Source organism: Scyliorhinus torazame, chromosome 12 (genome assembly GCF_047496885.1).
Source record: "Scyliorhinus torazame isolate Kashiwa2021f chromosome 12, sScyTor2.1, whole genome shotgun sequence".
Lineage (NCBI taxonomy): Eukaryota > Metazoa > Chordata > Chondrichthyes > Carcharhiniformes > Scyliorhinidae > Scyliorhinus > Scyliorhinus torazame.
In genome coordinates this window covers 92,323,795-92,339,765 of record NC_092718.1, presented here as the reverse complement: position 1 = coordinate 92,339,765, position 15,971 = coordinate 92,323,795, and the positions used below count along the sequence as shown (strand labels likewise).

At 58.3% G+C, this 15,971-nt stretch overlaps 1 protein-coding gene across 1 annotated transcript in view; it reads left to right on the top strand.

The window, feature by feature from the left end:
- Positions 1 to 15,971, top strand: part of LOC140386556 (mitochondrial import receptor subunit TOM40 homolog) — a 117,533-nt gene that overhangs the window by 95,523 nt on the left and 6,039 nt on the right. Inside the window, exons 6-8 of the mRNA XM_072468977.1 lie at positions 12,099 to 12,221; positions 14,064 to 14,140; positions 14,695 to 14,797. Of these exons, the coding sequence (XP_072325078.1) occupies positions 12,099 to 12,221; positions 14,064 to 14,140; positions 14,695 to 14,797 (303 nt within the window). The remainder of the gene's footprint in view (positions 1 to 12,098; positions 12,222 to 14,063; positions 14,141 to 14,694; positions 14,798 to 15,971) is intronic.

Sequence of the window (15,971 nt, the reverse complement as noted above, 5' to 3'; positions counted from 1 at the left end):
CAGCAGCGTGTCCCAGTGTTACATAGCAACAGACCCGTCCCCACCAGCACCGTGTCCCAGTGTTACACACGACACCCCCACCAGCACCGTTCCCCAGTGTTACACAGCGACAGACCCATCCCCACCAGCACCGGGTCCCAGTGTTACACCGACCGTGCCTTCACACCAACACCGTGTCCCTGTGTTACACAGGGACAGACCCGTCACCATCTGCACCGTGTCCCAGTGTTACACAGCGACAGTCCCATCCCCACCGGCACCGGGGCCCAGTGTTACACAGCGACAGGCCCTTTCCCACCAGCACCGGGTCCCAGTGTTACACAGCGACAGGCCCTTTCCCACCAGCACCGTGGCCCAGTGTTGCACAGCGACAGGCCCGTTCACACCAACACCGTGTCCCAGTGTTACACAGGGACAGACCCGTCACCATCGGCACCGTGTCCCAGTGTTACACGGCGACAGGTCCGTTCACACCAGCACGGGTTCCCAGTGTTACACAGCGACAGATCCGTCCCCACCAGCACCGGGTCCCAGTGTTAGACAGCGACAGGCCCGTTCACACCAGCACCGTGTTCCAGTGTTACACAGCGACATCCCCGCCAGCATCGTGTCCCAGTGTTGCACAGCGACAGACCCATTCCCACCAGCATGGGTCCCAGTGTTACACAGGGACAGACCCGTCCCCACCAGCAACGGGTCCCAGTGTTACACAGGGACAGACCCGTCCCCACCAGCACCGTGTCCCAGTGTTACACAGCGACAGAACCGTCCCCACCAGCACCGTGTCCCAGTGTTACACAGCGACAGGCCCGTTCACACCAGCACCGTGTCCCAGTGTGACACAGCGACAGACCCGTTCACGCCAGCACTGTGTCCCAGTGTTACACAGCGACAGACCCCACACCACCAGCACCATTCCCCAGTGTTTCACAGCAACAGACCCGTCCCCACCAGCGCCGTGGCCCAGTGTTACACAGCAACATACTCGTCCCCACCAGCACCATGTCCCAGTGTTACATAGCGACAGGCCCATCCCCACCAGCACCGTGTCCCAATGTTACACAGCGACAGATTGGTCCACACCAGTACCGTGTCCCAGTGTTACACAGCGACAGACCCATACCCACCAATACCGTGTCCCCTATTACACAGCGACAGACCCGTTCCCACCAGCACCGTGTCTCAGTGTTACACAGCGACAGACCCTTTCCCAGTAGCACCGTGTCCCAGTGTTACACAGCGACAGACCCATCCCCGCCAGCACCGGGTCCCAGTGTTACAAAGGGACAGACCCGTCCCCACCAGCACCGTGCCCCAGTGTTACACAGCGACAGTCCCTTCACACCAACACCGTGTCCCAGTGTTACACAGGGACAGACCCGTTCCCACCCGCACCATGTCCCAGTGTTACATAGCGACAGGCCCATCCCCACCAGCACCGTGTCCCAGTGTTACACAGCGACAGACACGTCCCCACCAGCACCCTGTCCCAGTGTTATACAGCGACGGACCCTACCCCACAGCACCGTGTCCCAGTGTTGCACAGCAACAGGCCCGTTCACACCAGGACCGTGTCCCAGTGTTACACAGCGACAGACCCCACCCCACCAGCACAGTGTCCCAGTGTTATACAGCGACAGACCCGTCCCCGCCAGCAACGTGTCCCAGTGTTACACAGCGACACCCCCACCTGCACCGTTCCCCAGTGTTACACAGCGACAGACCCATCCCCACCAGCACCGTGTCCCAGTGTTACACAGCGACAGACTGATCCACACCAGTACCGTGTCCCAGTGTTACACAGCGACAGACCCTTTCCCACTAGCACCGTGTCCCAGTGTTACACAGCGACAGACCCATCCACACCAGCACCGTGTCCCAGTGTTACACAGCGACAGAACCGTCCCCACCAGCACCGGGTCCCAGTGTTAGACAGCGACAGGCCCGTTCACACCAGCACCCTGTCCCAGTGTTACACAGCGACAGACTGGTCCACACCAGCACCGTGTCCCACTGTTACACAGCAACAGGCCCGTTCACACCAGCACCGTGGCCCAGTGTTGCACAGCGACATGCCCGTTCACACCAGCACTATGTGCCAGTGTTATACAGCGACGGACCCTAGCCCACAGCACTGTGTCCCAGTGTTACACAGCAACAGACAAGTCCCCACCAGCACCGTGTCCTAGTGTTACACAGCGACAGACTGGTCCACACCACCACTGTGTCCCAGTGTTACACAGCAACAGACTCGTCCCCACCAGCACGTTCCCCAGTGTTATAGAGCAACTGACTAGCCACCACCAGCACCGTGTTCCACTGTTACACAGCAACAGTCTCGTCCCCAACTGCGCGTTCTCCAGTGTTACACAGCAACAGATTCGTCCCCACCAGCACCGGGTCCCAGTGTGACACAGCGACAGACCCGTTCACGCCAGCACTGTGTCCCAGTGTTACACAGCGACAGACCCCACACCACCAGCACCATTCCCCAGTGTTTCACAGCAACAGACCCGTCCCCACCAGCGCCGTGGCCCAGTGTTACACAGCAACATACTCGTCCCCACCAGCACCATGTCCCAGTGTTACATAGCAACAGGCCCATCCCCACCAGCACCGTGTCCCAATGTTACACAGCGACAGATTGGTCCACACCAGTACCGTGTCCCAGTGTTACACAGCGACAGACCCATACCCACCAATACCGTGTCCCCTATTACACAGCGACAGACCCGTTCCCACCAGCACCGTGTCTCAGTGTTACACAGCGACAGACCCTTTCCCAGTAGCACCGTGTCCCAGTGTTACACAGCGACAGACCCATCCCCGCCAGCACCGGGTCCCAGTGTTACAAAGGGACAGACCCGTCCCCACCAGCACCGTGCCCTAGTGTTACACAGCGACAGTCCCTTCACACCAACACCGTGTCCCAGTGTTACACAGGGACAGACCCGTCCCCACCCGCACCATGTCCCAGTGTTACATAGCGACAGGCCCATCCCCACCAGCACCGTGTCCCAGTGTTACACAGCGACAGACACGTCCCCACCAGCACCCTGTCCCAGTGTTATACAGCGACGGACCCTACCCCACAGCACCGTGTCCCAGTGTTACACAGCAACAGACCCCACCCCACCTGCACAGTGTCCCAGTGTTATACAGCGACAGACCCGTCCCCGCCAGCAACGTGTCCCAGTGTTACACAGCGACACCCCCACCTGCACCGTTCCCCAGTGTTACACAGCGACAGACCCATCCCCACCAGCACCGTGTCCCAGTGTTACACAGCGACAGACTGATCCACACCAGTACCGTGTCCCAGTGTTACACAGCGACAGACCCTTTCCCACTAGCACCGTGTCCCAGTGTTACACAGCGACAGACCCATCCACACCAGCACCGTGTCCCAGTGTTACACAGCGACAGAACCGTCCCCACCAGCACCGGGCCCCGGGGTTAGACAGCGACAGGCCCGTTCACACCAGCACCCTGTCCCAGTGTTACACAGCGACAGACTGGTCCACACCAGCACCGTGTCCCACTGTTACACAGCAACAGGCCCGTTCACACCAGCACCGTGGCCCAGTGTTGCACAGCGACATGCCCGTTCACACCAGCACTATGTGCCAGTGTTATACAGCGACGGACCCTACCCCACAGCACTGTGTCCCAGTGTTACACAGCAACAGACAAGTCCCCACCAGCACGTTCCCCAGTGTTATACAGCAACTGACTAGCCACCACCAGCACCGTGTTCCACTGTTACACAGCAACAGTCTCGTCCCCAACTGCGCGTTCTCCAGTGTTACACAGCAACAGATTCGTCCCCACCAGCACCGGGTCCCAGTGTTACACAGCGACAGACTGGTCCACACCACCACTGTGTCCCAGTGTTACACAGCAACAGACTCGTCCCCACCAGCACGTTCCCCAGTGTTATACAGCAACTGACTAGCCACCACCAGCACCGTGTTCCACTGTTACACAGCAACAGTCTCGTCCCCAACTGCGCGTTCTCCAGTGTTACACAGCAACAGATTCGTCCCCACCAGCACCGGGTCCCAGTGTTACACAGCGACAGACCCGTCCCTACCAGCACCGTGTCCCAGTGTTACACAGGGACAGACCCGTCACCATCCGCACCGTGTCCCAGTGTTACACAGCGACAGACCCGTCCCTACCAGCACCGTGTCTCAGTGTTACAAAGCGACAGACCCGTTCCCACCAGCACCGTGTCCCAGTGTTACACAGCGACAGACTGGTCCACACCAGCACCGTGTCCCTGTGTTACACAGCGACAGACCCATACCCACCAATACCGTGTCCCAGTGTTACACAGCGACAGACCCTTTCCCACCAGCACCGTGTCCCTGTGTTACACAGCGACAGGCCCGTTCACACCAGCACCGTGTCCCAGTGTTACACAGCGACAGAACCGTCCTCACCAGCACCGGGTCCCAGTGTTACACAGCGACAGAGCCATACCCACCAACACCGTTTCCCAGTGTTACACAGCGCATGACCCTTTCCCACCAGCACCGTGTCCCAGTGTGACACAGCGACAGACCCGTTCGCACCAGCACCATGTCCCAGTGTTATACAGGGACAGTCCCATCCCCACCAGCACCGTGTCCCAGTGTTACACAGCGACAGACACGTCCCCACCAGCACCCTGTCCCAGTTTTGCACAGCAAAAGACTCACCCCCACCAGCACCCTGTCCCAGTGTTACACAGCGACGGACATAACCCCACAGCACCGTGTCCCAGTGTTACACAGCCTCAGACCCGTTCCCACCAGCACCATGTCCCAGTGTTATACAGCGACAGACCCGTCCCCGCCAGCAACGTGTCCCAGTGTTACACAGCGACACCCCCACCAGCACCGTTCCCCAGTGTTGCACAGCGACAGACCCGTTCACACCAGCACGGGGTCCCAGTGTTACACAGCGACAGACTCGTCCCGACCAGCACCGTGTCCCAGTGTTACACAGCGACAGACCCATTCCCACCGGCACCGTGTCCCAGTGTTTCACAGCAAGAGACCCGACCCCACCAGCACCATGTCCCAGTGTTATACAGCGACAGACCCGTCCCCACCAGCAACGTGTCCCAGTGTTACATAGCGACACCCCCACCAGCACCGTTCCCCAGTGTTTCACAGCAACAGACCCGTCCCCACCAGCGCCGGGGCCCAGTGTTATACAGCGACAGACCCGTCCCCGCCAGCAACGTGTCCCAGTGTTACACAGCGACACCCCCACCAGCACCGTTCCCCAGTGTTTCACAGCAACAGACCCGTCCCTACCAGCGCCGTGGCCCAGTGTTACACAGCGACAGACCCGTCCCCACCAGCACCGTGTCCCAGTGTTACACACGACACCCCCACCAGCACCGTTCCCCTGTGTTACACAGCGACAGACCCATCCCCACCAGCACCGGGTCCCAGTGTTACACAGCGACAGACCCTTTCCCACCAGCACCGTGTCGCAGTGTTAGACAGCGACAGGCCCATTCACACCAGCACCGTGTCCCAGTGTTACACAGCGACAGAACCGTCCTCACCAGCACCGTGTCCCAGTGTTAAACAGCGACAGGCCCGTTCACACCAGCACCGTGTCCCAGTGTTACACAGCGACAGAACCATTCCCACCAGCACGGGTCCCAGTGTTACACAGCGCCAGACCCGTTCACACCAGTACCGTGTCCCAGTGTTAGACAGCGACAGACCCATTCCCACCAGCACCGTGTTTCAGTGTTACACAGCGACAGAACCTTTCCCACTAGCACCGTGTTCCAGTGTTGCACAACGACAGACCCATCCCCGCCACCACCGGTTCCCAGTGTTACATAGCGACAGACTCATCCCCACCAGCACCCTGTTCCAGTGTTATACAGCGACGGACCCTACCCCACAGCACCGTGTCCCAGTGTTACACAGCGACAGACCCGTTCCCACCAGCACCATGTCCCAGTGTTAGACAGCGACAGACCCGTCCCCGCCAGCAACGTGTCCCAGTGTTACACAGCGACACCCCCACCAGCACCGTTCCCCAGTGTTTCACAGCAACAGATTCGTCCCCACCAGCACCATGTCCCAGTGTTACACAGCGACAGATCCGTCCCCACCAGCAGCGTGTCCCAGTGTTACATAGCAACAGACCCGTCCCCACCAGCACCGTGTCCCAGTGTTACACACGACACCCCCACCAGCACCGTTCCCCAGTGTTACACAGCGACAGACCCATCCCCACCAGCACCGGGTCCCAGTGTTACACCGACCGTGCCTTCACACCAACACCGTGTCCCAGTGTTACACAGGGACAGACCCGTCACCATCCGCACCGTGTCCCAGTGTTACACAGCGACAGTCCCATCCCCACCGGCACCGGGGCCCAGTGTTACACAGCGACAGGCCCTTTCCCACCAGCACCGGGTCCCAGTGTTACACAGCGACAGGCCCTTTCCCACCAGCACCGTGGCCCAGTGTTAGACAGCGACAGGCCCGTTCACACCAGCACCGTGTTCCAGTGTTACACAGCGACATCCCCGCCAGCATCGTGTCCCAGTGTTGCACAGCGACAGACCCATTCCCACCAGCACGGGTCCCAGTGTTACACAGGGACAGACCCGTCCCCACCAGCAACGGGTCCCAGTGTTACACAGGGACAGACCCGTCCCCACCAGCACCGTGTCCCAGTGTTACACAGCGACAGAACCGTCCCCACCAGCACCGTGTCCCAGTGTGACACAGCGACAGACCCGTTCACGCCAGCACTGTGTCCCAGTGTTACACAGCGACAGACCCCACACCACCAGCACCATTCCCCAGTGTTTCACAGCAACAGACCCGTCCCCACCAGCGCCGTGGCCCAGTGTTACACAGCGACAGTCCCTTCACACCAACACCGTGTCCCAGTGTTACACAGGGACAGACCCGTCCCCACCCGCACCATGTCCCAGTGTTACATAGCGACAGGCCCATCCCCACCAGCACCGTGTCCCAGTGTTACACAGCGACAGACACGTCCCCACCAGCACCCTGTCCCAGTGTTATACAGCGACGGACCCTACCCCACAGCACCGTGTCCCAGTGTTGCACAGCAACAGGCCCGTTCACACCAGCACCGTGTCCCAGTGTTACACAGCGACAGACCCCACCCCGCCAGCAACGTGTCCCAGTGTTACACAGCGACACCCCCACCTGCACCGTTCCCCAGTGTTACACAGCGACAGACCCATCCCCACCAGCACCGTGTCCCAGTGTTACACAGCGACAGACTGATCCACACCAGTACCGTGTCCCAGTGTTACACAGCGACAGACCCTTTCCCACTAGCACCGTGTCCCAGTGTTACACAGCGACAGACCCATCCACACCAGCACCGTGTCCCAGTGTTACACAGCGACAGAACCGTCCCCACCAGCACCGGGTCCCAGTGTTAGACAGCGACAGGCCCGTTCACACCAGCACCCTGTCCCAGTGTTACACAGCGACAGACTGGTCCACACCAGCACCGTGTCCCACTGTTACACAGCAACAGGCCCGTTCACACCAGCACCGTGGCCCAGTGTTGCACAGCGACATGCCCGTTCACACCAGCACTATGTGCCAGTGTTATACAGCGACGGACCCTACCCCACAGCACTGTGTCCCAGTGTTACACAGCAACAGACAAGTCCCCACCAGCACGTTCCCCAGTGTTATACAGCAACTGACTAGCCACCACCAGCACCGTGTTCCACTGTTACACAGCAACAGTCTCGTCCCCAACTGCGCGTTCTCCAGTGTTACACAGCAACAGATTCGTCCCCACCAGCACCGGGTCCCAGTGTGACACAGCGACAGACCCGTTCACGCCAGCACTGTGTCCCAGTGTTACACAGCGACAGACCCCACACCACCAGCACCATTCCCCAGTGTTTCACAGCAACAGACCCGTCCCCACCAGCGCCGTGGCCCAGTGTTACACAGCAACATACTCGTCCCCACCAGCACCATGTCCCAGTGTTACATAGCAACAGGCCCATCCCCACCAGCACCGTGTCCCAATGTTACACAGCGACAGATTGGTCCACACCAGTACCGTGTCCCAGTGTTACACAGCGACAGACCCATACCCACCAATACCGTGTCCCCTATTACACAGCGACAGACCCGTTCCCACCAGCACCGTGTCTCAGTGTTACACAGCGACAGACCCTTTCCCAGTAGCACCGTGTCCCAGTGTTACACAGCGACAGACCCATCCCCGCCAGCACCGGGTCCCAGTGTTACAAAGGGACAGACCCGTCCCCACCAGCACCGTGCCCTAGTGTTACACAGCGACAGTCCCTTCACACCAACACCGTGTCCCAGTGTTACACAGCGACAGACACGTCCCCACCAGCACCCTGTCCCAGTGTTATACAGCGACGGACCCTACCCCACAGCACCGTGTCCCAGTGTTGCACAGCAACAGGCCCGTTCACACCAGCACCGTGTCCCAGTGTTACACAGCAACAGACCCCACCCCACCAGCACAGTGTCCCAGTGTTATACATCGACAGACCCGTCCCCGCCAGCAACGTGTCCCAGTGTTACACAGCGACACCCCCACCTGCACCGTTCCCCAGTGTTACACAGCGACAGACCCATCCCCACCAGCACCGTGTCCCAGTGTTACACAGCGACAGACTGATCCACACCAGTACCGTGTCCCAGTGTTACACAGCGACAGACCCTTTCCCACTAGCACCGTGTCCCAGTGTTACACAGCGACAGACCCATCCACACCAGCACCGTGTCCCAGTGTTACACAGCGACAGAACCGTCCCCACCAGCACCGGGTCCCAGTGTTAGACAGCGACAGGCCCGTTCACACCAGCACCCTGTCCCAGTGTTACACAGCGACAGACTGGTCCACACCAGCACCGTGTCCCACTGTTACACAGCAACAGGCCCGTTCACACCAGCACCGTGGCCCAGTGTTGCACAGCGACATGCCCGTTCACACCAGCACTATGTGCCAGTGTTATACAGCGACGGACCCTACCCCACAGCACTGTGTCCCAGTGTTACACAGCAACAGACAAGTCCCCACCAGCACCGTGTCCTAGTGTTACACAGCGACAGACTGGTCCACACCACCACTGTGTCCCAGTGTTACACAGCAACAGACTCGTCCCCACCAGCACGTTCCCCAGTGTTATACAGCAACTGACTAGCCACCACCAGCACCGTGTTCCACTGTTACACAGCAACAGTCTCGTCCCCAACTGCGCGTTCTCCAGTGTTACACAGCAACAGATTCGTCCCCACCAGCACCGGGTCCCAGTGTTACACAGCGACAGACCCGTCCCTACCAGCACCGTGTCCCAGTGTTACACAGGGACAGACCCGTCACCATCCGCACCGTGTCCCAGTGTTACACAGCGACAGACCCGTCCCTACCAGCACCGTGTCTCAGTGTTACAAAGCGACAGACCCGTTCCCACCAGCACCGTGTCCCAGTGTTACACATCGACAGACCCTTTCCCACCAGCACCATGTCTCAGTGTTACACAGCGACAGACCCATCCCCACCGGCACCGTGTCCCAGTATTGCACAGCGACAGGCCCGTTCACACCAGCACCGTGTACCAGTGTTGCACAGCGACAGACCCTTTCCCACCAGCACCGTGGCCCAGTGTTACACATCGACAGACCCTTTCCCACCAGCACCGTGTCTCAGTGTTACACAGCGACAGTCCCGTCCCCACCGGCACCGTATCCCAGTGTTGCACAGCGACAGGCCCGTTCACACCAGCACCGTGTACCAGTGTTGCACAGCGACAGACTCGTCCCCACCAGCACCTGGTCCCAGTGTTAAACAGCGACAGACCCATCCCCACCGGCACCGTGTCCCAGTGTTGCACAGCGACAGGCCCGTTCACACCACCACCGTGTACCAGTGTTGCACAGCGACAGACCCTTTCCCACCAGCACCGTGGCCCAGTGTTACACAGCGATAGGCCCGTTCACACCAGCACGGGGTCCCAGTGTTGCACAGCGACAGACCCGTCCCCACCGGCACCGTGTCCCAGTGTTGCACAGCGACAGCCCCATTCACACCAGCACCGTGTCCCAGTGTTGCACAGCGACAGGCCCGTTCACACCACCACCGTGTACCAGTGTTGCACAGCGACAGACCCTTTCCCACCAGCACCGTGGCCTAGTGTTACACAGCGATAGGCCCGTTCACACCAGCACGGGGTCCCAGTGTTGCACAGCGACAGACCCGTCCCCACCGGCACCGTGTCCCAGTGTTGCACAGCGACAGCCCCATTCACACCAGCACCATGTCCCAGTGTTGCACAGCGACAGGCCCGTTCTCACCAGCCCAGTGTCCCAGTGGTACACAGCGACAGACCCGTTCCCACCAGCACCATGTGCCAGTGTTATACAGCGACGGACCCTACCCCACAGCACCGTCTCCCAGTGTTGCACAGCGACAGACTCACCCCCACCAACACCGGATCCCAGTGTTACACAGCGACAGACTGGTCCACACCACCACTGTGTCCCAGTGTTACACAGCAACTGACTCGCCTCCACCAGCACAGTGTTCCACTGTTACACAGCAACAGACCCGTCCCCACCCACACGTTCCCCAGTGTTACACAGCAACAGACTCGTCCCCACCAGCACCGTGTCCCAGTGTTACACAGCGACAGACCCTTTCCCACCAGCACCGTGTCCCAGTGTTGCACAACGACAGGCCCGTTCACACCAGCACCGTGTACCAGTATTGCACAGCGACAGACCCGTCCCCACCAGCTCCGTGGCCCAGTGTTGCACAGCGACAGTCCCATTCACACCAGCGCCGTGTCCCAGTGTTGCACAGCGACAGACCAATCCCCACCAACACCGTTTCCCAGTGTTACACAGCGACAGACCCTTTCCCACCAGCACCGTGTCCCAGTGTTGCACAGCGACAGACCCATCCCCACCAACACCGTTTCCCAGTGTTACACAGCGACAGACCCATCCCAACCGGCACCGTGTCCCAGTGTTACACAGCGACAGACCCATCCCAACCGGCACCGTGTCCCAGTGTTGCACAGCAACAGACTCGTCCCCACCAGCACCGTTCCCCAGTGTTACACAGCGACAGACTCACCCCTACCAGCTCAGTGTCCCTGTGTTACTCAGCGACAGACTAGTCCCCACGAGCACCGTGTCCTAGTGTTACACAGCGACAGACTCGTCCCCAGCAGCACCGTGTACCACTGTTACACAGCGACAGACCCGTCCCCGCCAGCACCGTGTCCCAGTGGTCCACAGCAACAGACCCGTCCCCACCAGCACCGTGTCCCAGTGTTACACAGCAACAGACCCGTGAACACCAGCCCAGTGTTACACAGCGACAGACACTGCGCCCCCCTCTGACGAGCAGCGTGTCCCAGTGTCACACTGCGCAGACCCGCCCACACCACCGTGTCCCAGTGTTACACAGCGACTGACGCCCCCCCTCACCAGCACCGTGTCCCCGTGTTTCATAGCGACAGACCCCCCCCCACCAGCACCGTGTCCCAGTGTTTCATAGCGACAGACCCCCCCCCCCCCACCAGCACCGTGTCCCAGTGTTACACAGCGACAGACCCGACCCCCTACGCACCGTGTCCCAGTGTCACACAGCGCAGACCCGTCCCCACCAGCACAGTGTTACACAGCGACAACCCCCCACCAGCACCGTGTCCCCGTGTTACATAGCGACAGGTCCGTCCTCATTAGCACTGTGTCCCAGTGTTACACAACGACAGGCTCATCCCGTCCCCACCAGCAGTGTCCCAGTGTTACATAGATGGGCACTGCCCACCAGCATCGTGTCTTAGTGTTAACACAGCAACTGACACATCCCCACCTGCACCATATCCCAGTGTTACACAGCAACAGACGCACCCCACCAGCACTGTGTCAATGTTACACAGCAAGTGACAGACCCGTCCCCATTGGCACCGTGTCCCAGAGTTACACAGCGATGGGCGGTACCTCTCTGTTCGGTGATTAACGTATACTGCAGAAGGTGTGATGTGATTTATTTGTGGCGTGTGAACCTTTCTCATGTTGTTTTGGCAGGTATCTTTGTGGCCCACTATCTGCAGAGTATCACAGCCAGCCTGGCCCTGGGAGGAGAGCTCGTCTATCACCGCCGACCCGGGGAGGAGGGTGCTGTGATGTCTGTCGCTGGCAGGTATACAGGTACGTCAGCCAGGCGTGCCCAGTACACTTGTTTAGACCATGTCTCCACCTGTCTTTCTGACATCACACACAAGTTAAATTGGATGCCAGCAGTCTACCAGGGGCTATAGTGGTATGCACTGAATGGATGATTAGCAATGCCATTGTTCTGCGGAGAGGCATGGGTTAAATTCAGAGGGCAGGTTGTGGAGACTAGGTTTGTATTACCCCGCGTATCGAAGGTTAATGGGTAATGTCAAATGTTAAAGATGGCTACAGAATTCTATATGCTCAATAGAGGGAAACCCTGTCTGGTGGGGGCGGGGGAGCAGGGGGCTGGGGAATCGAGAACAAGGGGCAGAACATTCAAATCTGAGCCTGGCTATTATGGGGTGATGTCAAAGACGTTTACAGCACAAAATGAGGCCCTTCGGCCCATCGTTGCCGGAAACACTTCGTACGTAGGACGGAGTAGGACGTAGGACCACCACCAGTCAGCTCTCCCCCTCAAAGGGGAAAGCAACCTATGGTCATCTGGGAACATCTGGTATGATGGTGAATTTACCTCTCAGACTTGATGGACAAGCATTGCCATAGTTTCATTTCCCGCCAGCAGGTGGTGGTGTTGCTTCATTCTGTTTAACGGCACTCGTTCTTCAGCCGTTCTGACTCCTGAATCTGTCCCCCACCAAATTGGTTGCTGAGGATGATGGTTTTGTGATTTCCTGGATGCTGGCGAACCAGACCACCCTCTCAAAACAGAATGGCCCATACTCGGGACAGCTTTCAATCCCAAGTTGGGAAGAAGAGGGAAACCCGGAGGGCTGAGCGAGTAGCTTTGACAGTGCTCTGTATGTGTGCTGGAGACTTGGCAATGTGTGGGGCTCCTGTCGGTTTCCTCCAACGGAACCCCTAATGGAGCAAACCCCCCCCCCCCCCCCCCCCCCCATCCCATTTCCCTGGTTAGATTTATATAGCTCCTTTAACATTGCAAAACATGCCAAGGAGTATCAGAGGAACATCGATCTGACCCTGGACCAGATGAGCAGATATTACACTTTAAGCTTAGTCAATGAGGTTGGTTTTAAGGAGCCACTTAAAGGAGAGGCAGGGGGTGGGAATGAGATGGCAAGGTTTAGGGAGGGAATTCAAGAGCTAAGGGTTCCAGGCAGCTGAGGTCACAGCCGCCAATGGCTTAGCGATGGGAATCAGAGGATGCTTAGGAGGCCGGAATTGGGTGGGAGCGCAGAGATCTTGGAGGGCTTGAGGAGGTTAAAGACACAGGGAGGGTTGTAGGAGCTGCAGGAGGTTACAGAGATAGGGAGGGTTGTCGCGGCTGAAGGAGGTTACAGAGATAGGGAGGGGTGTCGCGGCTGAAGGAGGTTACAGAGATAGGGAGGGTTGTCGCGGCTGGACGCGGTGAAAGAGAAAGGGAGGGTTGTAGGGGCTGCAGGAGGTTATACAGATCGGGAGGGTTGTAGATGCTTGAGATGAAAGAGATAGAGAGAATTATAGGGGAATGCAGGAGGACAGATATAGGGAGGGTGTAGGGGACTGGAGGAAGTTACAGAGATAGGGAGGGTTGTAGGGGCTGTAGGAGGTGACAGAGAAAGGGAGGGTTGTAAGGGCTGGAGGAGATTACAGAACTGAGGGTTGTTTGGGCTGGAAGGGGGCACAGTGTGGGAAGCTCACTTGGAGTGTGGTGAGGTCCAGCGGTTACAAGGACAGGGATAAAGGTTACAGTAGCACGAGCCGTGACGGGGCTGCTGTTGGTGTGTAGATTGCTGCTGTTTGTCAGCGTAGGATTCAGAATGGAGCTGTGTGCATGATCTGATCCCGCTCCTCTGCCTTACACCCCCACAGGGAGCAATTGGATTGGGACACTGACACTGAGTCAGGCAGGAGCGCATGCTTCCTATTACCACAAAGCCAATGAGCAGGTAGGAATAGTTCAAATAATCCCCACTCTCAGGTTAATTTGCAGCCTCTATTGTTCTGTGCCGACCACTACGCCCCCCCCCCCCCCCCCCCCAAAGTCCTGATTGTCGGTCCGTCGCAGGCCCCCTGTCCCGGCCGCGTGCCCCCCTGTCCCGGCCGCGTGCCCCCCTGTCCCGGCCGCGTGCCCCCCTGTCCCGGCCGCACGCCCCCCGTCCCGGCCGCACGCCCCGTCCCGTCGCACGCCCCCGTCCCGGCGCGCCGTCGCACGCCCCCCCCCCCGGCCCGTCCCGGCCCGTCCCGGCCGCGCGCCCCCTCGTCTAGCTCTTGGGCTCTAGCGTTCGCTGTCTCGGGCGCGCTCGCCGTCTCGGGCGCGCTCGCCGTCTCGGGCGCTTTCCCGGGGGCATTCTCGGGCGAACTCTCGCTCTCTCAGGCGCGCTCAAGCTCTCGCACACTAACCCCCCTCCCCAATCTCTCCTCCATCACTTCACCGCTCTTTTTCCGGCCCCCTCCCTCTTTTCGGCCACTTTTCTCACACTCCACTCTTTCTCCGTCTCAGTTACAAGTTGGTGTGGAACTGGAAGCCAGTCTCCGGATGCAGGACACTAGTGTGACGTTCGGTTATCAGTTGGACCTTCCCAAAGCAAACCTCCTGTTTAAAGGTCAGTAACGTAATTGTTTAACTATCTCCTGCCGATCCCAAGGACCAGGTCTCACTCACCTGGAACTGGAAGGTCATTTTACTGCACTGGGACATTGTGAATTGCTGCAGGCTCCTATCCGAATCAGGTGGCAAAGCCCCTTGAGGATTTCTGCTGAGGCCTTGGACACCGTCTCGAATCAGCCCAGAATAGAGTTTAAATTGGGGCTTCAATCTGTGTGGGTGAATCAGTCCCTGATAGAAGCACACCCTCCTGTTTCTGAGCTCCTCCATCCTCTCAGAAGACATTGGATTCCACGCAGCTGGAAGATTCTGTCCAATTCTGCCCACCACGTCAGGAAGGATGTCAGGGCCCCTCAGAGGGTGCATGCTCCCGGGGGTGAGGGACTCCACTTCATGGTGGAGAGGCTGAGATTGTTCTCCTTGTAGAAAGAAGTTTTTCTTTTTAAATTTAGAGTACCCAATTCTTTTCTTTTCAATTCAGGGCAATTTAGCGTGGCCAATTCACCTACCATACACTTCTCTTTGCTTGTGAGGGTGAGACCCACGCAGACATGGGGAGAATGTGTAAACTCCGGGGCTGGGATCAAACCCAGGTCCTCATTGCTGTGAGGCTGCATTGCTAACCACTGCACCACCGTGCTGCCCTTCGGAGAATAGAAGGTTAAGGGGGAGATTGAATTTGGGGGGGGGGGGCGGGGTGAAGAGAGCCTGGGACTTAACAGGGCTGGTGCTTGAAGCAGGAGGGAGTTTATAGGAATTGTGTATTAATCTTTATTAGTGTCACAAGTAGGCTTACATTAACGTCACTGAAAATCTCGCCACACTCTGAGGGAGAAGTCGGAATGTCTAATTTACCTAACAGCACGTCTACACCATCGCAAGGAAATTCTTTCCTTGTGTCTTGGGGTTACTATTTGTCACTCAATATCACTTTTTCAAAATCCAAATGATGTGGTTTAAGCTGTTGCTTGGGGGTCATGAACCCCAGAAGGCTAGCATACAGCTGCAGACGGTAATAGGAGAGGCAAATGGAATGCTGCCTTTTATTTCAAGGGGCTGGAGTATAAAAGTAAAGAGGTGTTGCTGCAACTGTGCAAGGGACTAGTGAGGCCACATTTAGCATACTGTGTACAGCTTCGGTCCCCTTATTTAAGGAAAGGCATTATCATTGG